Source organism: Anguilla rostrata, chromosome 2 (assembly GCF_018555375.3).
Source record: "Anguilla rostrata isolate EN2019 chromosome 2, ASM1855537v3, whole genome shotgun sequence".
In the NCBI taxonomy this organism is placed as follows: domain Eukaryota; kingdom Metazoa; phylum Chordata; class Actinopteri; order Anguilliformes; family Anguillidae; genus Anguilla; species Anguilla rostrata.
The window spans coordinates 22,323,099-22,350,428 of record NC_057934.1 but is presented as its reverse complement, the minus strand read 5'-3'; the positions used below and the strand labels follow the sequence as shown (position 1 = coordinate 22,350,428).

Genomic DNA, 27,330 nt, shown 5'->3' with positions numbered 1-27,330 from the left:
GACAAAAATGTGCAACTTGTTCAGTCGCACGCACCCTTCTGATTCCTAGTTAAAATGAATGGCACACTTAGCTGTACCACAGCAACACTGATGAAGGACTTAAAGAGCAGACTTGAAGGACATGGGAAATACTTGTCAGTGGGTGTCCTTACCTGGACATATTGTTCTGTGGCATCTGGATGGGTGTTTGTTATAATATCGGTTCCACCTGCATGAAAAAGCATGTTGTCTTGTTTGAATAAGTTTAGACTGTCCCATATTACACAGGACGACCTTCTTGAATCTTGTTTACAGTAATTTATGCAACAGCACCGTAAAAGTTTTGTTACATTCCTTTCACACAAGTAATGTTTAATTGGGTATGCATTATTTTAGTAGTTGTTTGAAAATTAATTTTACATTGATTGTTTGGAGTTGCGTGCATGATGTCACACACCAGCGTTTGGCTGCCCTTACACACCATAACTCTCCTACTTTGAGCTCCGGAGTAATTTACAAATGCTTATTTAATTTACAAAACCTGATTTAATAATGTAGTAACACCATCAAATGCTACAGTCCCTTCACTCATGTTCTATCGGGAAATGGAAGCTTAGAAGGGCATGACTGCCAGTGTAAGGGTGCACTTTTTAGTAAGTATTACATGTGCATGTGCTTGTATTATGGGTAGAGAGAAGTAGTTAAGTATGCATTTGTATGTAATAAGAACAGAGGGAAGTATTAAATGTACATTTTCATATAATAAATGTAGAAAGAAATAGTGTGCATTAGCCTGCAATATGGGCAGAGGGAAGTACTAAGTGTCCTATTTGCATGTCCTTCCATCCATTATATATACCCGCTTATCCTGAGCAGGATCTATACCTGCATGTCATAGAGGAAATAGTGTGCACTCACCTATAATATGGGCAGAGGGAGGTAGCAGGTGCATAGCCTTTGGATCCCTTCCAGCACATAAAATTCCCCTGTAGCTCCTTGACCATCTCTAGGGTTTTCCGCTCACAGGGAAAAGGTTCTATCCTACAACCTAAAGAGACAAGAGTTGAGCGAGTGTCAGGGGTCAAATGTTAAACAGGGGTGAGGGCAGAGTTCCCAAACCCTGTGCAATCACTTTTTTCTTTGAATTTAAATGGTTTGTTAGCTAAAAAAAGAAAAATATTTGTTTATTTTTTGACATTTATAAACAGAAAAATAATATTTCCTTTTGATGAAAAGTACAGTATTTCTAAACACAAGAACTGGAGGTCTGATGTAACATTTCTGTTCTGTATGCATGTTCACTTCAAATTATGTTTAAATTAGAAGGCTGAACACATTTTGTCTCCAAGTGATTGATACCAAATCAACCTCTAATGAGCAGTATAAGTGCTTTCAAGACAAAACAAAATCTAAAATCTAAACTGAATAAAATAGAACTATTATCATATTTTATCTGCTTCATTTTGGTTCTTCGTGTATAAAATGATTTTGATTTCACAGGGTATTTCATATCAAGTATAAACCATCACCAACTCAATGAGCAAACCAGGATGTCTATCCAAAATCAAAAGTTAAACGCAGCAATACAGTAGTCAGTGTGCATCCCTATAGATTAACTCAGATACCGGACATGTATCTTATGCTACAGCCCTGTGATTACTCAACAAGTACAAATGAGGAATAGAAGACTACAGGGGTCCAGTGGGGTGACCTCTGACCTCTCTACCTGTGGGCACAGCAAAACAGATGGAGGATGTGGTCAGGGTGCTGTACAGGCCATTGATTGCATCATAAAAGTGTTCTGCAAACAGGACATGCAACTCTGTGGGATCACTGGCCATGCCATGAAGCTCCTCCCACCTGAGAGACAGAGAGAGGGAGAGAATGAGAGAAAAAGAAGATTGTTTATCCATCTGCTTGGAATATATTGTGCATAATAATAATAAACACACGCATCTTTGTCTTCCCTACAGCACGTTACCGGCCTTATTTTTGTACAGTGTGTGTCTCTGTAACATTATTCAGAAACCTGCGCCTCCACCATTTTGACCTTAGACAGGCCAGGAGAACTACAAAACCTGCTGAGAGAAGAGGTGGTGAGAGCCAAGCTGCTTCATAAGCACCTGCCCCTCATGAATATGAGAGACAGCGTCTGCCTGTTAAAAAATTCCTCTAACTTCCTCTGACTACATATTGACATTTTTTCTTATGCAACATTTGTTGCTGAAAATGATCCTGGGAGGAAGTGTATCTAGTTGTGGCAGCTGGCCACAACTGACTGTGCCAGTGGTGACTGTGACCAGGGTCACAAAACTAGCCATAGCACTACCCAGGGAGTGCGGGTTTCACATGTGCTAAATTTGTAACAAGACATAACGAGAGCAAGATGGACCTCCACACCAGCACGCCTGGAATTTTGTTCATCTAAGCTCTAGGACCTCTGAGCTCAAGATCGGCACCTCATCATAGCACACATATTTTAATTTGCATTTTAAAATACTCTGAACAAAAATATAAATGCAACACTTATCAATTTCGAAGATTTTATTGAGTTCAAAGGTAATAAACGTACAAAAGTCAACTGAAATAGATTCATTAAGCACTTATCTATTGATTTCATGTGATTGGGGATACAGATATGCATTTGTTAGTCACAGATTCCCCAAAAAAGAAGATAACATGAAATGAACAGAATACCAATCAGTATCTTGTGGTGGTGGTGTGACCACCATTTGCCTCATGTACCACAACATCTCCTTCGCATTGAATTGATCAAATTGTAGGTTGTAGCCTGTGAAATCTAGTCCCACTCCTCTTCAATAGCTGTATGAAGTTGTTGGATATTGGTGGGAACTGAAACACGCTGTCGTATGCGCCGGTCCAGAGCATCACAAACATGCTCAATGGGTGACATGTCTGCTGAGTATGCAGGCCATGGAAGAACTGGGACATTTTCAGCTTCAAGCAATTGTGCACAGATCCTTGCAACATGGGGCCGTTCATGCTGAAATGAGGTGATGGCGATGGATGAATGGCACAGCAATGGGCCTCCGGATCTCATCACGATATCACTGTGCATTCAAATTGCCATGGATAAAATGCACTTGAGTTCACTGCCCATAGGATATGCCTGCCCATACCAACAGCCCACCACCACCATGGGCCACTCTGTTCACAACATTGACATCAGCAAATCGTTCACCCACCCGATGCCATACACGCTGCCTGCCATCTGCCCTGTACAGCTGAAACCGCGATTCATCAGTGAAGAGGACCATTCTCCAGCGTGCCAGTGGCCATCGAAGGTGAGCTGTTGCCTACTCACGTCGATTGTGACGCCGAACTGCAGACAAATCAAGACCCCGGTGAGGACGTTGAGCACGCAGATGAGCTTCCTTGAGGTGATTTCTGACAGTTTGTGCAGAAATTCTACGGTTGTGTAAACCAACTGTTTCATCAGCTGTCCGTGTGGCTGGCCTCAGACGATCCCGCAGGTGAATAAGTCGAATGTGGTGTTCCTGGGCTGGCGTGGTTACACGTAGTCTGCGGTTGTGAGGCCTGTTGGACGAACTTCCAAAATCTCTGAAACGACGTCTGGAGGCGGCATATGGTGGAGAAATGAACACCCATTACTCTGGCAACAGCTCTACAGGACATTCCTGTGGTCAGCATGCCAATTGCATGATCTCTTGACTCTTGAGGCATCTGTGACTCAACATTTTAGGTTGGCCTTTTATTGACCCATCATAAGAAACACCTGTGTAGTGATCATGGCTTTTAATCAGCCTCTTGATATGCTACACCTGTGCAAGAGATGGATTATCTTGTCAAAGGAGAAATGCTAGCTAACAGTGATATAAACAAATTTGTTTGCAAAATTTGAGAGAAATAAGATCTTTGTACACACAGAACAAATCTTTGAGGTATTATTTAAACACATTGAAATGGCTGTGAGCCAAATCTGTTTTTGGATTCCTGAACACTCATTCTTCCATCACAATTATGAAGCACCCTTCCAGATGCCTGCAGGCCGTATGTTAGGAAAAACATGTAGCTTTAGGAAAGGTTAAAGGTCATAAAGCACAATCAACACTGCACTGCAAAATATCAGTGGATCAAAAACAGAACCACAACAGTGCAGCAGCCCATCCCTCTCATACACGCACAAACCTCAGAGACATCTCTAACCTTCTCCAACGGAGATAAACCTCTGACATCTCTAACCTTCTACAGGGATGAACCTCAGAGACATCTCTAACCTTCTACAGGGCTGAACCTCAGAGACATCTCTAACCTTCTACAGGGCTGAACCTCAGAAACATCTCTAACCTTCTACAGGGATCAACCTCAGAGACATCTCTAACCTTCTCCAACGGAGATAAACCTCTGACATCTCTAACCTTCTACAGGGATGAACCTCAGAGACATCTCTAACCTTCTACAGGGCTGAACCTCAGAGACATCTCTAACCTTCTACAGGGCTGAACCTCAGAGACATCTCTAACCTTCTACAGGGCTGAACCTCAGAAACATCTCTAACCTTCTACAGGGCTGAACCTCAGAGACATCTCTAACCTTCTACAGGGCTGAACCTCAGAGACATCTCTAACCTTCTACAGGGCTGAACCTCAGAAACATCTCTAACCTTCTACAGGGATCAACCTCAGAGACATCTCTAACCTTCTCCAACGGAGATAAACCTCTGACATCTCTAACCTTCTACAGGGATGAACCTCAGAGACATCTCTAACCTTCTACAGGGCTGAAGCTCAGAAACATCTCTAACCTTCTACAGGGATCAACCTCAGAGACATCTCTAACCTTCTCCAACGGAGATAAACCTCTGACATCTCTAACCTTCTACAGGGATGAACCTCAGAGACATCTCTAACCTTCTACAGGGCTGAACCTCAGAGACATCTCTAACCTTCTACAGGGATCAACCTCAGAGACATCTCTAACCTTCTACAGAGATAAACTTCAGAGACATCTCTAACCTTCTCCTACAGGGATGAACCTCAGAGACATCTCTAACCTTCTCCTACAGGGATCAACCTCAGAGACATCTCTAACCTTCTACAGAGATAAACTTCAGAGACATCTCTAACCTTCTCCTACAGGGATGAACCTCAGAGACATCTCTAACCTTCTACAGGGATCAACCTCAGAGACATCTCTAACCTTCTACAGAGATAAACTTCAGAGACATCTCTAACCTTCTCCTACAGGGATGAACCTCAGAGACATCTCTAACCTTCTACAGGGCTGAAGCTCAGAAACATCTCTAACCTTCTACAGGGATCAACCTCAGAGACATCTCTAACCTTCTACAGAGATAAACTTCAGAGACATCTCTAACCTTCTCCTACAGGGATGAACCTCAGAGACATCTCTAACCTTCACTGAAATCTCTTCCCCCCTCCTCATCAACCCAGCAATAAACCAGGATAATTCAAGAGCATTATGCAATAAAACTCTATGCAAGCGAGCAAGCACAGATGTGAGAGGGTACCAAAATCATAGCTAGTACCTGGGATATCAGGCGCCCAGGTATAAAAATCATTCAAATTACAGCTGGCACCTGATGGTATTCGATACCCAGGTATGAAGGGCACACAAATCAGAGTTTGCACCTGGGGTACTGAATACCCGGGTGTGAAGGGTGCGCAAATCGGAGTTTGTACCTGGGGTATCGGATTCCCACAGCAAACAAGATGATTCCCGTGCTCTTCACCTCGGAAGCGAGGGCCAGTACGTTGCCTTGGGACTTTCCGTCGGAGAGCAGGATGAGGATACGCGGCACGGTGCCATTACGCCCGCCGGGGAAGCCCTTCCGCAGCACATACTTAAAACCCAACCCCGTCTGAGTGCTGCCACCCCTGAGAGAGGGGGAGAGAGTGAGAGCGAAGAGGAGGAAGGGAGGGAAAGAAAGTTTGCTATTTAGAGGCAAAATAAGATATATCAATTAGGATTTCACAGCGTGGGGTCAGCTCCTACAAAATATCCCCCATATACAGAGGAAAATAAAAACATAGGAGCATTAGGTAAATGTACTCAACTCTTTAACATCCAAAAACGAATGATTAAATTCTGTCGACACTCAGAGAAAAACAGTGATAACAACTCATACTAAGGCTCTTAAATGGCAAGAGCTGAACACTGAAGAGAGCCTCTAACACTATGTTTCTGTGCTGCTTAGTTCACTAACCCCCACTAACAGTCATCAGGACAGCACTATTCCAACAAAACTCCAGACAAACTAATTACCTCACACATCTGACAATTTAAACAAAAAAATCTAAACAAACTGTTGTGCTTGTCTTGCCCCAAAATAAAAACACGGTAGGAGGCTGTGGAAAAATTACACAGAAAAACACTGACAAAGTGCAGACTCAGTTAGGACAGGCTGGCTATATAGAGACTGGTACCAGGAGATTTGATTGCTCAGAGGAGAGAGGATTGTACTCCCACTGAAACCAGCTGCTGATCAAGACAGAACTGCACTTCCTTTCATTTCTATTAAATAGGAGAATTTAACAGAAATCAGCAACATCTGTTTCTGAAATTAAAAATGCCAAGTGTTTGAAACAAACAAATGTAAATGGGTGACAGGAAAGGAGCTGTGGAAATTTGGAAGCAGAAAATAGCTGTCTGCCATGTACTGAGAGTCAATAGTGACTCCTAACCCCTGTTAATCACATAGTTATTGTTATAAATTATTATTATACTTATATTATAAGTATTTTATAGTATTACTATTATTTTTGTGTTGTGTTTTAAATTTGTTTCACTCAGCTCTCATGACTGTTCAATCTTTATGACAACTATACAAGTTTTTACTTTATACATTGTAAAAAAAAATATGTAAGAGAAAGACAGAGTGGGAGGTAGGGGGAGAGACAAAGAAACGAAAACTAATTTTATTTAGAAAGAAACTCATTTTAGCGACCATCAAATAAGATTATCAAAAAAATTTTGAATAACAAAAATAAAAATGAAAAAAGGAAAACTAGGAAAAAAGGAACTATTTTACACATATGTAAAAAAATAGGGACAGGGAGCAAGAGGAAGGGAGAGAGAGAGGGGAAGAGAGCTGATTAATCAGTCAGTTACAAAGTCTTGGAATGGAGTATTTGTTAAGGAGGAATGGATTTACAGTCTTGTCATGCTCAAACTCTGCTGCAAGCTAATCCCTTTTCCCAGTTGTCCAGTGGAATTGACAAGCGCTGATATTTTTTCAGTGAGATTTGCAGTGGTGGACAGTAATGAATTACATGTACTGTACTTTACTCAAGTGTTTCCATTTTGGGAGACTTTTTATTTTCACTCCACTACATTTCAAACAAAATATCCTACTTTTTACTCCACTACTTTTGTGCGATATCTGTCTGTTACTCGTTACTTTGATGTGGAGAAAATGGATTGTCTAAAAGATCCTATAGAATAATAATACGACATCACTTTCATACTGAAGCCTACCAATCAGGGCGTTTCGATTGGCTCATGACACTTTGAACCAAAGACGTTAGCTAGGCGGGAAGGCGAGTAGAGACAGGCGATTTGGAACACAGAGAGACAGCATTCACTGTGTTAGCAGTCAAAGACGCTGCACCTGACGAAACGTTGTTAACGATTTTTCGTAATTTCTTGGGAAATACTATTATTATTGAGGACTTCTGGGTATGCCTAAGCCATATGTTTGTTGATATACCTAGCTGTCATCGTTTTCATTTGTAATTTTGCATCTGGAATAGCGTTTTTATCACATTCACATCTGCATTAAGCTATGAACTGTTGCCTGTGTTATATCCTTACTGGTGGCTAAGTCGCCAGGAAACCTCAATGTATTTTGATATTTGATAGTGAAATATTGGAATTGATGGTGCCTTTGTTCCATTTAAAAAAATTAAACTGTGAATTTGTATTTATACCATAGTTTTCACTCTTACATACAGTATGTTAGGAGGTGAACAATTTAGTTTGCCTATTGTATTTTAAAATTGTTTGTCATGTCAGTAACCCCTGACAAACATTTGATACTTAAGTATTTTTAAAAGCAGGTACTTTTTCTACTTTGACTCAAGTAGAAATTTAAATTGAAGACGTCTACTTTTAGTGGAGTAATATTTAGCAAGGGTATCTGTACTTTCACTCAAGTACAGGATTTGTGTACTTCGTCCACCACTGGAGATTTAAGATGGCAGTTTCACACTACACTCTGGGTGAAAAGCCATGCCCTCTAGGGGAAGAAAGAGAGCTAGCTGCAGTCAGGAGTAAATCTGGTTTTCAGCACCAACTGGCACCACTTTCCACCCCTCCCTCATCCCATCCAGGATCCAATTACTGTGCATTCTCCCCATTCCTCACTCTCCACTGGACACAGCTACTGTACTGTATGCCGTGCACATACACGCGTGCATGCACACACACACACATACACACATACACTCTCTCTCACACACACACACACTTACAGCTGTCATTCTCACTTACTCGCACCCTTCATAATGATCAAAAAAGGCTGCATAAAATAAACAACACAAGTTGTATTGTATGCTCAAAAACAGGGAAATTTGTTATTTTAATGTGTAATATAATTTCCAAAAAAGATAAGGTGTCAAGAATGATTTCTCAAAAAGTTGTTAAGGTGTTAAGAATAAAATTACAGGCACATTCTATATATTCCCACTGGGATGTTGTTTGACCATTCCTGCACTTCTGGATTGCAAGAGTGCTCAAAATACTGTAAATGGGATGCCAATAATTTTTACACTTATCTTTTTGGGAAATACAATTATTATTTGGAAAAAAATTTCTCTGAGCATTTGCATCAGAATTAAAGAACATTAATAATAATTTTGGAGGCCACTATACATGTGATGCACATCTATGCAATGAGAGGATCACGTATGCAGTGAGAGGGCCACGTATGCCGTAAGAGGATCACGTACTATGTAGTGAGAGCATCACATATGTAGTGAGAGGATCATGTATAGGTATGTAGTGAAATGATCATGTATGCAGTGAGAGGGTCAAGGATGTAGTGAGAGGGTCACATATGTTGTCAGACAGTCACATGTAATGAAAGAGTTATGTATGCAGTGAGAGGATCACATATGTAATGAAAGGATCACGTATGCAGTTAGAGAGTCATGTACAGTATGCAGTGAGAGGGTCACAAATGCAGTGAGAAAGTCACGTATGCAGTGAGAAGGTCACACAAGTAATGAAAGAGTTACGTATGCAGTGAGAGGGTTACGTATGCAGTGAGGATCATGAATTTAATGAAAGGATCACGTATGCAGTGAGAGGGTAATGTACAGTATGCAGTGAGAGGGTTACGTATGCAGTGAGAGGATCACATATGCAGTGAGAGGATCACGTACTTGAAGGAAAGTTTCTTCAGTCTTTTCTTCAGCTCTTCCTTAGTTTGATAGGAGTCCAGCGGAATCTCCAGCCGTGCTGTGGAGCTATACTGAATCACCCCCACTCTCGCCTGCAGGGCAGGACACAAGGACTATGTTGGACCTATTCTCGTACTCAAGATTTACTGATGTGGTCACTCCCACCCCATCCCACATCATGCCATTAACCCACCTTGTCAGGCTGGATATCCAGAGCCTCACAAAACTTCAGAGCAAAATGTTTGGACCTCTCAAAGCTGCCCTTCCCAACACTGTAAGAGCTGTCTATCAGCAGGAGGATATCAATGCCTGCAGAGCACTGCATCACTGTGTAGAGAGTGAACACACACACACACAAACACAGGCAGTGATTAATGCAACAGAATGGCATTTCCTAACAGCAGAAGTGGAATAGGTTAATGGGTAACACACAGAGTAAATTTTAACTGTATTCCTCCTGAAATTCTTCAAAAAAAACAAAACAAAACAATGCTGTAGGGCAGGATGTGTGAGGCCATGTCTATGAAAGTAAACCATGTTTTGCTGTGGCTAATTCAGTTTGTTCACTTGATACTTTGACATGTGACAGGGATGTGCTTTCTAGACCATTCTCTCCTCTTTTATTAAGTGTGCTTGGGCTGATCCAGTCAGTAATTAACATAGTTCCATGTCCCAGAGGTCTTTAAAATCATGCTACCATGGCATTAACCGTAGGCTGGGTCACTATTTATACTGTGTTTATAGCTGTGACATCACCAGACTTTTCTCAACTGCACTTTTACACTAGTAGAAGAGAGGCAAATCACCATTTCCACACATACCATTGTAGAAATATCAGCTGCATGCAAGTCTTAAAACATTATCTTGTTTTCAGTTGCATACCATATTAAATGTAATACCTGTACGTTTAAACCTAAGTCAAGCAGTTTGTAATTATGATTATTATTTTTAGCTAATCCACAATCTAACATAGATTACTTTTTCATATGCATTCCAATTTCACCTTTTAAAAAATTTAGCCTTTATTTAACCAGGCCAGTATTCATTCAGATGTAAAATCTCTATTATCCAGATTATACCCAGAAGGCAGGACCTAAAGCATATATAATAATAATAATAATAATAATAATAATAATAATAATAATAATAATATTATTGTTGTTGTTGTTGTTGTAAATGTGTATATGCAAGTATGTTTCATTTCATATGTATTTTTTATGCATCTTTTTTCACTTAATTTTATATATGTATATATGAAAGTGTGCATTTTTTTGTATAAAGCACATTGGATTTCCTATTGTATGAAATGTGCTATATAAATAAAATTGAACTTGAACAGCTGGCTGAATGATAGTTAACTGCTCCAGTGAGGGCCAATTGGTAAGGAAACAAAGGACCGTGAGTGCCAAAATAACCCCAGTGAAGGGCAGTATATGAGGAGATAACCATACAAAAAGGGCAGTTAGGGGAATATAATCCCCTAACTGAGAGGGGCAGTTCATAAGAAAATAACGAATGAAGGTATGCAATGAGCTCAATTATGTTTGGGACAAAGATTAATATTTTTTTCTTAATTGGCTCTGTACTCCACAATTTAAGATGTGTAATCAAATATGTGGGTAAAATGAAGATTATCAGCTTTTATTAAAGGGTATTATTATACATTTCGGTTTCACCATCTAGAAATTACAGCACATATTATACATAGCCAGACACCCCCCCCCCGCCCCAATTTAACAAATAGCTTTAGAGGTGTTTCTGATTAGTCAGGTGTGTTCAATTGGTTCCTTAGTGCAGGCATAAAGTATTTCCATATCTAGTCTTGATTCAACACTTTTGTATTGCCTTTTGACTCTGTTATTGGCATTTGTCAACCAGAGTTTTTAAACTAAAGTCAAGTAAGCCATTATGATGCTGAGAAATAAGAAAAAACCAGGCCAAAACTTAAGCATTAAGAAGAAAAAAGTGCCAGTGAGTTCAGCAATTGCAAAGGGCCTGGTAGGCCAAGGAAGACCTCTACAGTTGATAACTGAAGAATTCTCACCATAATGAAGAAAAACCCCCAAGCACCTGTCTGACATATCAGACACACTCTTCAAAAGGCAGGCGTTGTTGTGCCAGTGACTACTGTCTGCAGAAGACTTAGCGAACAGAACTACAGAAGCTACACTGCAAGCTGCAAACCACTAGTTAGCCGCAAAAACAGGATGGCCAGGTTACAGATTGCAAAGTATCTAAAAGAACATGCATAGAAAAAGGTCTTGAGGAAAAATGTGAATAAGATTCATTTGTATCAGAGTGATGGCAAGAGCAAAGTGTGGAGGCCAAAAGGAACTGCCCAAGATCCCCCTCATCTGTGAAACATGGTGGCGGGGGTGTAATGGTTTGGCCGTGTATGGCTGTTACAGGTATTAGCTCACTCGTCTTCGAGTTTTTCAAAACCAAAAGCTGGAAAGTTCTTGACTGGCCCAGTCATTCACCTGATCTGAATCCAATTGAACATGCATTTCATATGGTGAAGATAAAACTTAAGGCAACTAGCCCCTGAAACAAGCAGGAGCTGAAGACGGCTACAGTACAGACCTGGCAGAGCATCATCCGAATGGATACTATGGACTTCAAGCAGTCATTGCACACAAAGGATTTGCACACAAAGGATATGCAACAAAGTACTAAACATGACTACTTTCATTTACACAACATAATATGTCCCAAACATTATGGTGCCCTGAAATAGAAGAACTATGTATAAAAAGTGCTGCAATTTCTACATGGTGAAACAAATTGTATAAATGCCCTTAAATAAAATCTGAGTATGTACACTTTAACCACATGTGAATTGTTGATTAAAACTCAAAAATTGTGAAGTAACAAACATTATGGAACTCACTTTATATATGTTATGGGTGTATAACAGCAGTGAGTAAAAGACATAAATAACATAGTGAAAGAAAGTTATAGATAAATAACCCAGAAAGGAGGAGTTAAGGGTATATAACCTATATGTGGGGTAGTTATTGCTGAATTAATCCAGTGAGGGGCATGATTAGCAAAAGCGTCTCGGGTCACACCCGTAGCGGCCACACACAGACCATAGGCTGAGGCAGTATGAAGCAGCTTCTCAGCAAGTTGAAGAGAGAGGTAACAGGCGTGTCTGCTCTTGCCAGGAAGGTAATAATAATTCATGTAAGCATCATGTCAGAACACGCCACTCCGCATAAAAAACACAGTGGTACCAGCAACATCCACGCAAGGCCAACTGTTTAATGAACACACACAGTGTGATGCATGCTCCCGTATGTTCACTCATACACAATTACATGTACACATGAACAACACACACACATGCACACATGCTCACACACACACATGCACACACAGACACAGACAAACACACAAGCAGGTAACTCCTCATCCAAATGTGGCTGAGTTAAACCACATGAGGAGTTTTCTCTGTGAATGTCTCAGGTGACATTGTGGGTGTGGCCTCTTTGTCTCTTTATGTATGAACACCACATAAGGACAGTGCAGATAACAGTTCAAAGCTTCACACAACTTCAAAAGCACTGTGTGTGGGTGCAGAAATCTAAATGGGATCTCCCGAGCACTCACTCTGTTGAACCCAAAGGTAAACAAGTACATCCACGACGTGATCCCCATTTACAAAACACAACTTTGTGTTTTACCAATGCAAAATGCACAGTTCTTTGTTCAGCAGAAGCTCTTGAGAACTTATACTGATAAATTTTCATGGCATAGAAATAAAAAAATAGCAAGTATAAAATAGAACAGGATTTCTGACAGTTTCAGTTTTTATTTAAATTAGAGAATTTAACCCTGACTATGACTGTATTCCTGTCCTGCCACATACTGTTTGCAGAAATTGCCTTTACATAATTCTGCTTCCCTCACCCGAACATACTCACACTGTCCTGCGGCGTTAATCTTCACGATGGTCTCTTGTTTGGTCTGAATTTCCTGAACGGAGACAGAGGGTCCCACTAAAGTGGAGAGAAAACATAACATCATATAAATCAAATCATACAGCCATACAAAAGTACAAATCGTACAATCATGTAGATAATTACAAGAACAAATGAAGCAAAGCACACAATCACAATAAAATCATGTGGTCACGTGATTTATGTTGTTCAAGTATGTAGAAATCATATGGTGACACTGATATACAATGACATAAATCAGAACTAAGCGTCCAAAGAAATTCCTGGGTGGTGTGGCCAGGTAAAGCCGTAGTCCTTGGCAATAATGAGACACCTCACAGTCCTGAACGGAATCCTAGCCCTGCCGATACCGACAGGTTGGGAGTCCAGCAGGGCGGAGCATTATTGGTCATAGCGTTGCCTAGGCAGGAATCCTTTCACCAGAGCTGGCTGCTGGCATAAGCACTGTACTGGCACAGTCCACTGTACTGGCACACCGCCACAGTCATCTGTGGGCCACACAATTCAGCTTTGCACATGTGCAAATAACATTTCTGATGCTATGTTCTTGTGAAACACTGCTGACATAACATCTATTGACCCCCCCCCCACCAAAATGCTAGAGCCAGCTCTGTCTTTCACAATCATCGAGGGGCTCCCACCTCACTGCACAGAAGCAACTCCTCTGGGTGCCTGTGGTCTGCCTGTGCCTGTTTCATTCTGCTGAATTATGGGCATTCATCATCTCATTATATTGAAGTCAGGGGAGTTCATCTCATTTTACTGAATTAAGGGGCATTTGTCATCCCATTCTGTTGTAGTTAGGGGTGTTCAACTCATTTTACTGAATTAAGGGGCATTTGCCATGTCATCCTATTGTAGATAGGGGTGTTCATATCATTCTACTGAATTAAGGGGCATTTGTCATCTCATTCTATTGCATTCAGGGGTGTTCTTCATCTCATTCTACTAAATTAAGGGGTATTCATTGTCTCACTCTGCTGCAGTCAGGGGTGTTTTCTCCCAGTGCCAATTTTTCCCAATGTGCTCATCTTGGTTATTTGTATTCTTTTTTTCTTACCTTATCAGGGCCTCAGCAGCCGTGCAGAGAAGCCACAGGCCCCATCTCCCTGTGCTCCTTGTTGCACCACCGGTGCATACAAACACAATGCAACCAGTTGCTGCTGCAAATAACATGCAACAGATGAACTTTTGTTTTGGGGATACGTGTGACATCTGCCTTTCGATGGCCGTCAGCTGACTGTTACAGCCAGCCGGTGTCAGCTCTTCAGACTGGAATTTATTGCATGCAGTATTTCAGCATTCCTCTCATGGGGATTTATTACCCCCGTCTTTTAGTGTGTTCCCCACAAGGGCATTTATTATTGCCTGTCAGAGTTCCTCATAGGGGTGTTTATAATTGCCAGTCTTTCATTGTTCCTCAAGGGGACTGAGGAAGCACCAGTCCCCATTAAACTTAGTAGTTTGTGCCTGTGGCCTATCCGTTTTCTTACAATTACCTTGGAGCTGAACTGCTGGACTCTTATGAGTCAAAGGGTATTGGATTCACTGTTCCCTGTCTCTTTCTCTCCTGCTCTCTCCCTCCCTTCGTTTCTCTGAAAAGAAGAGAATTATGCACCACCATCCCTCTTCCATGGCAACCCAAAAGTGCAGGGCATCACTGTGTGAAATGCCCAATCAGGTGGGTGAGAGCTGTCTGTTTACAGCAGTGTCATGCACACTCTGAAAACTGCTGCCCTGACCACCGCTCCACTCCGAACACTGCTGCCCTGACCACCACCCCACTCTGAACACTGCTGCCCTGACCACCACCCCACTCTGAACACTGCTCCACTCTGAACACTGCTGCCCGACCACCCACTCGACATCTGCCTGACCACGCTCCACTCGAACACTGCTGCCTGACACACCCCTTGAACACTGCTGCCCTGACCCCACCCACTGGAGACACTGTGCAGCTGCCTGCCACCACCACCTCGACTGCCCACTCTGACATGCTGCCTGACCACCACCCCACTCTGAACACTGCTGCCCTGACCACCACTCCACTCTGAACACTGCTGCCCTGACCACCGCTCCACTCCGAACACTGGCCCACAGTGCTGCACTGGCCACTCCCCCAGCTGCTGCCCCGGTAACCTGTGGCACTCGTAAGCAGACCGCTGGTTTCCGCAAAGTCTGGGAAGGAAACCTTAGTGATGTTATCAGTTCGCTGCCTGTCTGCGATCACTCTTCACACACAGAGAGACACTGATGCAGACTGCCTGCACAAGCACACCATACCATACACACAGTCCTGTCTGCATCAGATACTACACCACAAGACACACATCCACTCTGCTCCTCAATCTATTCATTTCTCTTTTTGTGCTTTACCTCAGCTGAAGTCTTTCAATAAAGCAAAAAAAGAGAAAAAGATATTTTAGTGGATTTACATGCCTACAGTCACTCCCAGTCACAGGATTGTAGGTTTTAAACAGCATAATCAAACTGTGTTGTCTTTTTAAATGATTCTGGATTGAAAAATGATCCAGGGCCCAGGTGATTACTTGATTACTTTATTCCTACTGAACAGCAAAATGCTAATTTGTGTGTAGTTTTGTGCCCTTAAGTTTGTCATCACTAGAGAGAGTTCTATGAGTCAATGGGGCTATTTGTGCATGCATGCATGTGTGTGTGCGTGTGTGTGTTTGTGCATGTGTGGGTGTGTGTGTGTGTGAGTGTGCAGGTGTGTGTGTGTCTGTGTGCGTATGTGTGTGTATGTGTGAGTGTGTGTCTGTGTAAGTGTGCGTGTGTGTGTGTGTGTTTGTGCGTGTGTCCTACTGGATCAGCATTACATAAACCATAGGTTCTCCATAATACAGAGTAATCATGTTTTATTTAATTGGAATACTGATGTCATGGGGAACAAGTTGGTGTCACTGGACATGAGGTGCTGACTAAAGATGATCTTGATACCTATGGGTCAGCGCCCAGCCAGATACAAAGTCTAACCCTGTGTGGTATGCTTACAGAAATAATGCAAGCAGGATCATTAATGTACTGTTTTATTATGTTTCTGTCTTTTTTCGATGACTTGATGTTTTGTTTCGATCTTTTAGTATATAAGGGGACCGGTGCAATGGTTCGGGCACACTTGTCAACATGGTCTCCTACGCATCATATGCGTATACCCATCTTACTACACACATTTTACCATTATTCACATACTGTACAATAAATTGCATTCACTTGAACCTGGCATTCCTCATTGACTCTTACCACTGCACACCTAGCAGTTTTAAGGTCCTAACAAACACACAGAACTCAAGATATCTGCACCATAGTCACTTGCCTATACACTAGTGCTGTAGCAGGATACACAATTATATTTATACAGGCTACACAAGCCAGAGGCATGTTTACGTCTACCAAGATAGATAGCAATCCACATAGAACCACACTACTGATGGAAAGCAGTCTCCTCCATCTATGCATAACTTTTAGCCCAGAGGAAAGGTTTAAACACTATTTTGGAGTCAGATAACGGAGATAACATTAAATAAATCCCATTCCAGTAACACCAAGTTGCACAACATGTGTTGCTTCGCCACTCAGATACTTCTGCTGTTTCGTGTAACTGAGGAGATTCTTTGTGTGTTGTGTGTGTCTGTGTGTGCATGTCTGTGTGTGCGCGTGCGGGAGTGTGAGTGTGTGTGTGTGTGCATGTCTGTGTGTGCGCATGTGTGGGTGTGTTGGGTTCTTGTCTGTGTGTGCATGTGTGTGAGTGAGTGCATGTGCATGTCTGTGTGCGCGCATGTGTGTATGTGTGTGTGCTGGGTTCATGTCTATGTGTGCGTGCGTGCATGTGTGTGTGAGTGTGTGTATTCCAATGCACCTGCTGTCTCCATGAGAGATGATGAAGGACACAGGACTCCAAGGCGGAGTATGGAGTGATAAGCTACTGGGCTTTAAAATGACTTACCCTTGACGAATCCTACCGGATTATCACCTGTCCCCTGAATCCTCCCATCAGACATCTGACTCACCAGGAGAGGGGAGCAGCCCTGCCTGTGCTTGATTTATTACCTGTGTCCAATCAGTGTGCGTATGTGTGTGTGCATGACAGAAAGTGTTTGTTAGTGTTTGTATGAGTGTAAGTGTGTGAGTGAGCAGCAGTGTTTGCAAGTGGGTTTGTGCACGACAAAGAGTTTTTCCATGTTTGTGATTGTGTATGACAGAAAGCATTTGTTAGTGCCTATATAAGTGTAAGTGTGTGAGAGAGCAATAGTGTTTGTGAGTGGGTTTCTGCATGACATTGGTTCGTGCTTGTGTATGTGTGTATGTGTTGTGTGTGTGAGTGCATGGTGAAAAGTGTTAGTGTGAGAGAACAAGAATTTTTCTGTTTCAGTCAGTGTGTGCATTATAGAGAGTGCTTGTTAGTGATGGTGTATGAATGTCCGAATGTGCGCACACATATTGGGATAAAAACATATTGACAGTACAGGTGCCAGACATGCTGATAGGGACAGCCTTTGTCTGACAGACAGAAGCACAGAAAATTCAGAAGAACATTCCGGTGTTTGAATATTTGACATTCCTGCTACAGCAGTCAGAAAAAAGAGAAGGCTGGAGAACTAAGATGAAAGAAAGGCCACTGCTCTCTAACAGTTAAAAGCCTGGCTTTATCGCGTTGTAAATACTTGGAACAGCTCTACAGCTGTTATTTAAAAAGCATTAAATGCTGGTTTGGGCAGAGCCCTCCCAACTCCCTGAGGGTGAATACTCCGTGGGCAAAACCGTATTATTGTGGCAAGGACGTAAAAATGGCGCAAATACCTCCGTCTGGGTCTGAGTGCATGGGGAACAGGAGGGTAGCTTTTCCAGTTCAGGCAATTACTTTCTGTTTATGCTAAATGCGAAAATGAATGCTAACCTTAAAGTTGTTAAAAACAGTTTTGTACCTTACCTTAATGAAACAGACTGGTTTGCTGTTGTTGCACAGTAACACTCTCTCTTTTACCACATTTTAGAGTTACGATGATGTGCCAAAAGTTCTCAATCATTATGCCGTTCAGTAAACAAACTTGTGATATCCTAACAGTGGCACAGGTGTTTCAAGGGAGAGAATTTGGAAACAGAGGGTTCTATTTTTGATTCACAGTTCTGTTACACACAAACACCACACACGTGACCTCAATAACCTCATATCACAGTTAAAATGGATAATGTGCAAAAGCCATGAGCTGGGTAAGCATCCCTCCATAAAGGGGCATTCTGCTGAAGAAGCAGAATACTCAACTGCCCTTTTCAACACTGTGCCAGACAACTTGTCATCTCAAATTTTTAGAAAAATTTGGAATAACATACACATCTGCGGGGTTCAATGGCTGGAAGGTATTCACAGGAGCAGATGAGGTGAGGTCCCAGCAGAGATTTACAGTACCCCGCGACTGCTGTGATGGGGGGTACAGAAAGCCAAAATTCCGAGAGGATCAGTAAGGCTGGATTCACACCAGATCAGGCAATGCGGCACCTTGCCGCAGGGTTGTGCGGAGGTGTGGGCGTGTCACTACATGGCCCATTTGTGTGATGTCATGTTGTGAACTTTAACCCCCCCCCCCCATTTCCTTCTCAATCAAATGGACACAAACACAAACCGAAGGAAGCTTCTTGCTATCGTTATTTTGCAAGGTAGACTGCAAGCCAGACGCAGATGTCGAAGCTAGGTACACAAAATAAACCAAGCGAGGACACAACTGGGAGAGTATCATTGTTTGGTCCATGAACTCCATAGTGCTATATACAATAAACTAGCATGCAAGAACTGCTAAATAGCGAATCTTTTTTATACGGCTTAATTCCGACATTCGGTATTGATATTTAGCTAGTAACTATTGTTTCGGTACTCGTCCCATTAAATCATGTTACCGATATTTCGCCTATTTCATATATAGTTGCAAATCAGTTTACGTTTTCTGTCTGTTGAACGAAGGTGGTCGATAATAGGTGCTCTCACTCTACCTGGCGGTCACAAAGTTTTATTTGGTCTTGATTGGTCACGATAATCCCGCCCCCAGCCCCTGACGTAAGCGGTTCTTGGTTCTTGGTGTCTCTCACAGTAAAGTGTCTCTCACAGTAAAGTGTCACACAATAAAGTGTCCCTAACAGTAAAGTGTCTCTCACAGTAAAGTGTTACAAAGTGAAGTGTCTCTCACAGTAAGGTGTCACAGAGTAAAGTGTCTCCAATAGTAAAGTGTCACACAGTAAAGTATCTCTTACAGTAAAGTGTCTCACAGCAAAGTGTCTCTAACAGTAAAGTGTCTATAATAGTAAAGTGTCACTCAGTAAAGTGTCTCTCACAGTAAAGTGTCACTCAGTAAAGTGTCCCTAACAGTAAAGTATATCTAACAGTAAAGTGTCTCTCACAGTAAAGTCACAAAGTTAAGTGTCATTCACAGTAAAGTGTCTCACAGTAAAGTGTCACAAAGTGAAGTGTCTCTCACAGTAAAGTGTCACACAATAAAGTGTCCCTAACAGTAAAGTGTCTATACTAGTAAAGTGTCACATAGTAAAGTATATCTAACAGTAAAGTGTCTCTCACAGTAAAGTGTCACAAAGTGAAGTGTCTCTAACAGTAAAGTGTCTATAATAGCTAAGTGTCTCACAATAAACTGGCACACAGTAAAGTCTCACACAGTAAAGTGTCTATGATAGCAAAGTGTCACACAGTAAAGTGTCTCACAGTAAAGTTTCACAAAGTAGTGTCTCGCATTAAAGTGTCACACAGTAAAGTGTCTCTAACAGTAAAGTGTCACACAGTAATGTGTCTCTAATATGAAGTGCCTCACAGTAAAGTGCCTCTAACAGTAAAATGTCACACAGTAAGGTGTCTCTAATAGTAAAGTGCCTCACAGTAAAGTGTCACACATTAAAGTTTCACAGAGTAGTGTCTCACATTAAAGTGTCACACAGTACAGTGTCTCTAATAGTAAAGTGTCTCACAGTAAAGTGCCAAACAGTAAAGTGTCTCTAACAGTAAAGTGTCACACAATAAAGTGTCTCTAACAGTAAAGTGTCACACAGTAAAGTGTCTCTAACAGTAAAGTGTCACACAGTAAAGTGTCACACAGTAAAGTGTCTCTAACAGTAAAGTGTCACACAGTAAAGTGTCTCTAACAGTAAAGTGTCACACAGTAAAGTGTCTCTAACACTAAAGTGTCTCACAGTAAAGTGTTTCTAACAGTAAAGTGTCTCATAGTAAAGTTTCACACAGTAGTGTCTCTCACAGCAACGGGTCACACAGTGAAGTGTCTCTAATAGTAAAGTGTCACTCAGTAAAGTGTCTCTCACAGTAATGGGTCACATAGTGAAGTGTCTCTCACAGTAAAGGGTCTCTAATAGAAAAGTGTCTCTAATAGTAAAGTGTCTCTCACAGTAAAGTGTCTCTAATAGTAAAGAGTCTCTCACAGTAAAGTGTCTCTAATAGTAAAGCGTCTCTCACAGTAAAGTGTCTCTAATAGTAAAGTGTCACACAGTAAAGTGTCTCTAATAGTAAAGTGTCACACAGTAAAGTATCTCTCACAGTAAAGTGCCTTAATAGTAAAGTGTCTCTCACAGTAAAGTGTCTCTAATAGTAAAGTGTCACACAGTAAAGTATCTCTAATATAAAAGTGTCACATAGTAAAGTGTCACTAATTGTCACTAATAGTAAAGTGTCTCTCACAATAAAGTGTTTCTAATAGTAAAGTGTCACTCAGTAAAATTTCCATACAGTAAAGTGTCTCTCATAGTAAAGTGTCTCTAATAGTAAAGTCTCTCACAGTTAAGTGTCTCTAACAATAAATTGTCACTCAGTAAAGCAGTGATGTTCATTCATGGTCCTGGTGAGCCCCAGAATTTGATGTTTTTTGTTTTTGCCTTAATATCAGCAACCAGTTCAGACCCAAGAAACTAACTCAGTTAACTGTGTAATTGACTGCTTCAATTGATCAATTATGCATAGAGTAACAATGAAAACCAGCAGAGGAAGCAATGAAGATCACTGCAGTGAAGTGTCACACAGTAAAGTGCCTCTCACACACAGTGAACTGTCTCTCCTGCCATAAAGTGACTCACAGTTATTGTATCCCAAGAGAAAAAAGAGTGAATTTAACAAAACATGTAAGTTGTAAACATGTAATATTTAAGAATGGTGTTCACATCTATTTGAAAAGAATACTGCTGTGAACGGCGAGAGACAACTAGCTGCATGCCCATACACAGCTTTACCTAATGGTTTTTTAGAAGGTCATATAAAACTGAACTTGGCCCAGCAGGCAGCAAATATATCAGTTTCCCACAATAAGTGATAAATGCATAATCCACATTTTACATGCGTCACTATTTTTTTTTGTAAACCTTTCATGTGCTTCAGCAACTTTTATTTCAAACACTAAACAACCACATATAAGTTTGACTCACAAACATGCGTTTTTCATATAATCCTTTCAGATTTCATGTCTTTATTTAGTGGTTTAGTAAAGTGTTTCTCAACTCTGGGCCTGGGAACCCACTGTGTATACTGGGTTTTGTCAAACCCAATCTCTTAATCAGTTAAATTATCAGGCTTTCATACTCTCAGCAGTGAGACCCAGCTTATTTCACCTTTCAGTTTACAACAGAATCTATTAAAAACGGAACCACTTTCAATTGGAATTATTGGGGATATAGTACATAGAGTGCTGTAAATTGAATCATAAGTTGGTCTGACCCATGGGCGTAGGAAGCATTGAAAATGCAGGTGAGACAATATAAGGGGGGTCTTGGGGTCCTCCCCCAGAAAATTTTTAACAGAGTAGATGTCATTTCCTGTGTTCCGGCTGCCTTTTAACGGGTGGTTTGATATTTTTATCTGGCTATACTAGCATGAGAAAAATTATGGGTACATTTTGTAATTTCATCCAGAGGAAGTGGTTGGCCCCAGATCACATATTTGAAGATATTAAAAACCTAAAAGTACATAAATTGATTTGATGACTAATTCAGAGTCAGCTATCTTTAATAATAACCACTCATTGTTTATTTAAACTTTAAGATCTCTTTATGCTTGCATGTAATTGCAATTTCTGTTAAATGAATTTCTTTAATGCTATCAAATCAATGAGTAAGGTGGAGAGGACAACTGTAGTCAAAGTGCCCAGGCCCCTATGCATTCTCCAATAAATTACATTTATCTTCCAATCATTTCTACTACTATGAAGAATCACCAGGACCTGAGGCCTGTGTCTCAAAGCTAGATTATGTTGTTGGCCAGTTATCTTGGTGGCTTTGTTTACACACATTTTTATACACATAACACTGCTACCGGATCTAACGGACTATTTTTTAGCGGAAGCAATAAAATCATTTTTAAATCAATATTTTGAGTCAAATTATTGATTTCTTTACTAAGTAGCCATGTAATAAGCGGGATAATGTACAGCGAGCCGGTCATTATTGTGGTTCGCGTCGTGGTCCTGCATCAACCTGTCGGGGTTTATTTCACAATACCGGCTCGCTGTACATTATCCCTTACTTAACATCTAGCTAACGGTGCACTGAATACTCCGGAGTTGACAACTAGGCTATCTACTGGGGAAGGGCGATTCCTAATTTCGCCCCTGGCAATCAAATGAAAACTAGCCTCCCTCCTCATCTTTTCACTATTTTGCTAACGTTGATGTTAACGTTAGTTAGCGTTAGCACTTCTTAACAGTTAGCTAACCGAACAGCGAGGCTGCTGTCAGTCAGTATAGACACTTTGTAACAAAAACAAGAAGGCTATAAGCAACATGCGAACAAAATACGGACATTTAGTTAAATGCCAACCTTTTATTTTCGGTAAATTAACAATTTCCTGAAAATTATGTGGTGACAGTGTGTGACCCACCTTAACTCAGCTACCTGGAATACAGGCATCAATGACTAGCTAACGTTAGTGTGTGCTCGGTGTATGTGTCTGCGTGCTATGTGAGAATCTGCCTGGGTGCAAGGTAGCAGTGAACTAACACAGCGCTCTGACAAGAGCTTAGAGTGTATAGACGGACGCACTGATTTTCGGCATGGTAAAAGTGTGGGGGGGGGGGCATACATAGCTATTTATGGTAATAACGTGGCTTTAAAAGGGTAAATCATCAGCAGACATAAACAGCCTGATTAAGAACAATTAGTGTCTAATTAAGAACAGTTCACAGCCCATTACAATACATAGCTGGTTACTATGGTTGGAACAAAAAAATCTGCATACACAGTGGATCCCCAGGACCAGGGATAAGAAACATGGGTTTAGTGGACATTATTCTCCAGAATTATTTACACAGTCCATATTTCACGTTATCCATTTACACTGTAGGATAGTAACTGAAGTAGTTCAGGTTAAGTATAATATGTTTTCCTTCCACTTTTTGCAGCTAAGACCCTGCTGGAACTTTAACTGAAAGATTCTGAATCCCAAACCACTACATTAGGGCTGTCCAACCCTTTTCCTGGAGATCTACCATCCTGTAGGGTTTCATTTCAACCCTAATTTGTCACACCTGATTCTACTAATTAGCAGCTCAATGAGATCTCTCTGTTGAATGATGTGTACTTCAGGCTGGAGTGAAAACCTACAGGACGGTAGATCCCCAGGAACTGGGTTGGGTAGCCCTGCATTACATTGTGCTGCTATTACCCCTCCACCAAATTTGCTTTTCACTCAGATACCCACAATTACAAAAGAAAAAAATTAGGGAGTGAGGATCATTATAGCACAAACAGATAGAGAGAGAGGGGGCTGTAATGCCAAAAGGTTGGGGTCAATCAGTTCAGTTTATTTCTAGAATTTTATAAGTCTATAATGCTACAATGTTACCAAGAGACACAATGCTATAACACAACAAGGCAATAATGCTATAATTCTATAATGCTACAGCACTTGATGCTATAGTATTCTTGTTAGGAAACCCTGCCTGTGTGCAACACTGTTTCCTTCATCTTAGAGTTCGCTGTATTCAGCATAAATGGACAATGGACACAAACTAGGAAGCAGAGACAGGTGGTGAATGACTGGATGCGACTGAGTTCATGACGAGAAGTAAGAGAGGAAAAGAGTGCGCTCATGACCTAGTGACCGTGCAGTATGCACCACAGGACATGTCACACACCCACCGAGACACAGACCCCAAACAAAGAAAGAGCAGCAGCTGTTTTAATCCCCTTTTTTCAGCATGCTATGAAATATCATCTTTCTCCTAAAGCCATGGCATCCTCAACATTTCAGTCCAGGGCAAAACTGCAGATACGTGGCTGCCATAACAAATCCCACCTCCCCACCCCGACCACATAAAACAATCTAAAGGAAAGCGACATTCTTTACTGCGCTTTACAAATCCAGAAAGATAAATACAGAGGTAAGTGTGCACCTTTTAGGGAAATTATAAGCCTTGACTGAAAGTATGTCCTGTTCCCATCACTAAATATTCTCATGTTCTGCATGTTATGTGTGTTTTCATACAACAGGGAACAATGACTACCCAAAGCCAAACATACCTTGGATGAGAAGCAGCAGGAGAGGGAGAGAGAGCAGGCCTCCATGGCACATCATGAGGACCCTGAAATGGCAAATAAAAAACTGTTACAATATTGAACACAAATCTCAAGAGATCTGCACAGGATTACCAACCAAGTAGTCAGCTCATGCAGTCCTTCCTTCAGCTCTATTTCAGATAAGAAACAGGAGCTTCTATATTACATACAATATACAATACAATATCTATACAATATGGAGCTAAATATCTGATTGGTCTGTAGAACACAGAGCAAAATATCTGACAGGTCTGTAAAATATGGAGCTAAATATTGAATTGGTCAAAGCTGAATATCTGACTGGCCTATAGGATACAGAGCTGAATATCTGATAAGTCTGTAGAATATGGAGCTGAACATGATTGATCTGTAGAATATGGAGATGAGTATCTGAGTGGTCTGTATAATATGGAGCAAAATATCTAATTGGTCTGTCGACCACAGAGCAGTATATCTGATTGGTCTGTAGCAGTGGTTCCCAAACTTGGTCCTGGGCACTCAACATGCACACTGGTTTTAATAGCAATCATTTTTCTTAATTAGGTGCTTTTTATGTTTAGTGGGATTATTACCCTCTTAAACCACATTATATCAGAAATTATTTGCAATATAGCACAATAAGCACAGTATAAACATGGGAATTTTATTATTCATGGCAAGTATAGCTACTGCTCACTTAATGTGGCTTAAAAGGGTAAATAATCCCTTTGAAAAACATGAAAAGCACCTAATTAAGAACAATTTACAGCTTGTTAAAATTCTGAGTTTGCAATTGTGGTTGGAATGAAAATGAGCATACACAGGGAGGCCCCAGTACGGAGTAATACAGAGCTGAAGATCTAATAAGTCTGTACAATATGAAGCTGAATATGATTGCCCTGTAGAATATGGAGCTAAATATCTGATTGGTCTGCAGAGTATGGAAATGAATATATGATTGGTCTGTGGAACATGGAGTTGAATATCTGAGCAGTCTATACAATCTGTGGTACAGCTGTGAATGGCCGAGGAGGAGGAGGGAACTGTGGTCAACCATGCTAACCACAGGCCACGCAGTGAGTCCATACTTCATCCATCCTCTGACAAGGGGAACCTCCAGACAAAACGGGGGAAGGGGGATTGTTTTAGGCTTAAAATATGGACCAGACTCCTGCTGACTGTAGGGCATAAAGAGCTTTTTGGTGTCACCGCAGGACTACTGCATCACCACGGGGACAAGGGTAAACATTTGAGAGAGTGGTGACAGAGGAGCGACGCCATGGTAATGGGACAGCTGGTCCCCAGGGGGGCTAGTAACTGAGGAAAGCAGCTGTGTGATGAAGAATGTAGTCCAACAGCTAGCACACTATAAATGGGCTATAATAAGCCCCTCCAGAAAATCGGACATTAAACACTCATATAAACTCCCAATCTTCTTCAGTATTACTCAGCAAGACTACTGTGTAATAGTAGTGTAACTGACTAATATTTCCCAGTCCAGGGTTTATGCAGCTTTCCAAGAACTTCTTAATCCAACTTTTGTTGGCACCTTGTAAGTGTTCCTATTCATTGTTTCTGTATAAAGGATATCACAGGTTAACATAACATCAAGATAACCAGACCGCATTGAACCTTAACCTTAAGCCTTAGCACTAATGATATAATAACATGTGTAACAGGGCTCCGTATATGTCAGGGGTGCACAACTCCGGTCCTTGAGGACTGATCTACATGCTGGTTTTTGTTCTAATCAATTACCTTAGTTTTAGTTTTCTGACAGCTCTATAAAGTACGCTGGAGCACTCTTGCACTTGAGCACAGTAAAATCTTTAGGATACACTTGCAGTTTGCAGCTCTAGCTGGAACTTATACAAATGCCAGATCAAGATATTATTGAGCTAATGAAACAACTAAAAGCAGAAACTGGCACAAAACCCTGAAATAGACCCCTGGTCTAGGAGAAGGAATCAGGACATCTGGGGCCATGCATAGCGGTTAAGTAGGTACACACACCTGGATTGCGTTAACAAATCAGTCCAGGGCTTAAAAGTATGCTGCTTTATGCAGTAGGTGGCTGAGACCAGGAGCTGACATACCAAGAGAGCAAGTCTGATAGATGCGAAGTGAAAGAACCCCCAAGTGAAAAGCTCTGGTGGTGTTTTGGTTTCTTATTTTTACCCAGGGCCCATGAATGTGAAAGAAGATTTGCTCTTGTTAATGAGAGTGTTCTACCAGTAACTAAAACTCAGGTGAAAACTGGAATTACAGAATCTCCCTGTGTCTAGCTATTCTGTCAGTCCGAGGGGTGTCACCTGACAAGATAAAATACATGTATTTTGTATTTTCAAAATACAGGAAAATACATTTGTAACATTGGGTATTCTGAATTTGTTAAAAATGGCAGAACATTCAGATTTTTATAATGTACACAAGGCTCTGGT

The 27,330-nt window shown here is 41.2% G+C and overlaps 1 protein-coding gene across 6 annotated transcripts in view; it reads right to left on the bottom strand.

Annotated features, from left to right (window-relative positions):
• The window catches only part of vwa2 (von Willebrand factor A domain containing 2), a 41,752-nt gene that overhangs the window by 5,692 nt on the left and 8,730 nt on the right, over positions 1–27,330 (bottom strand). For 5 of the 6 annotated variants that reach the window (XM_064321266.1, XM_064321265.1, XM_064321270.1 and 2 more), the window contains 8 exons: positions 24,875–24,936; positions 13,310–13,384; positions 9,577–9,710; positions 9,366–9,475; positions 5,664–5,858; positions 1,706–1,839; positions 898–1,027; positions 153–208 (listed from right to left, as the gene is read on the bottom strand). In XM_064321266.1, coding sequence (XP_064177336.1) covers positions 153–208; positions 898–1,027; positions 1,706–1,839; positions 5,664–5,858; positions 9,366–9,475; positions 9,577–9,710; positions 13,310–13,384; positions 24,875–24,929 — 889 coding nt within the window. In that variant the 5' untranslated portion in view covers positions 24,930–24,936. Of the gene's footprint in view, positions 1–152; positions 209–897; positions 1,028–1,705; positions 1,840–5,663; positions 5,859–9,365; positions 9,476–9,576; positions 9,711–13,309; positions 13,385–14,844; positions 14,959–24,874; positions 24,937–27,330 lie in introns of those variants that run through there. The other variant, XM_064321269.1, reaches the window with a different exon arrangement.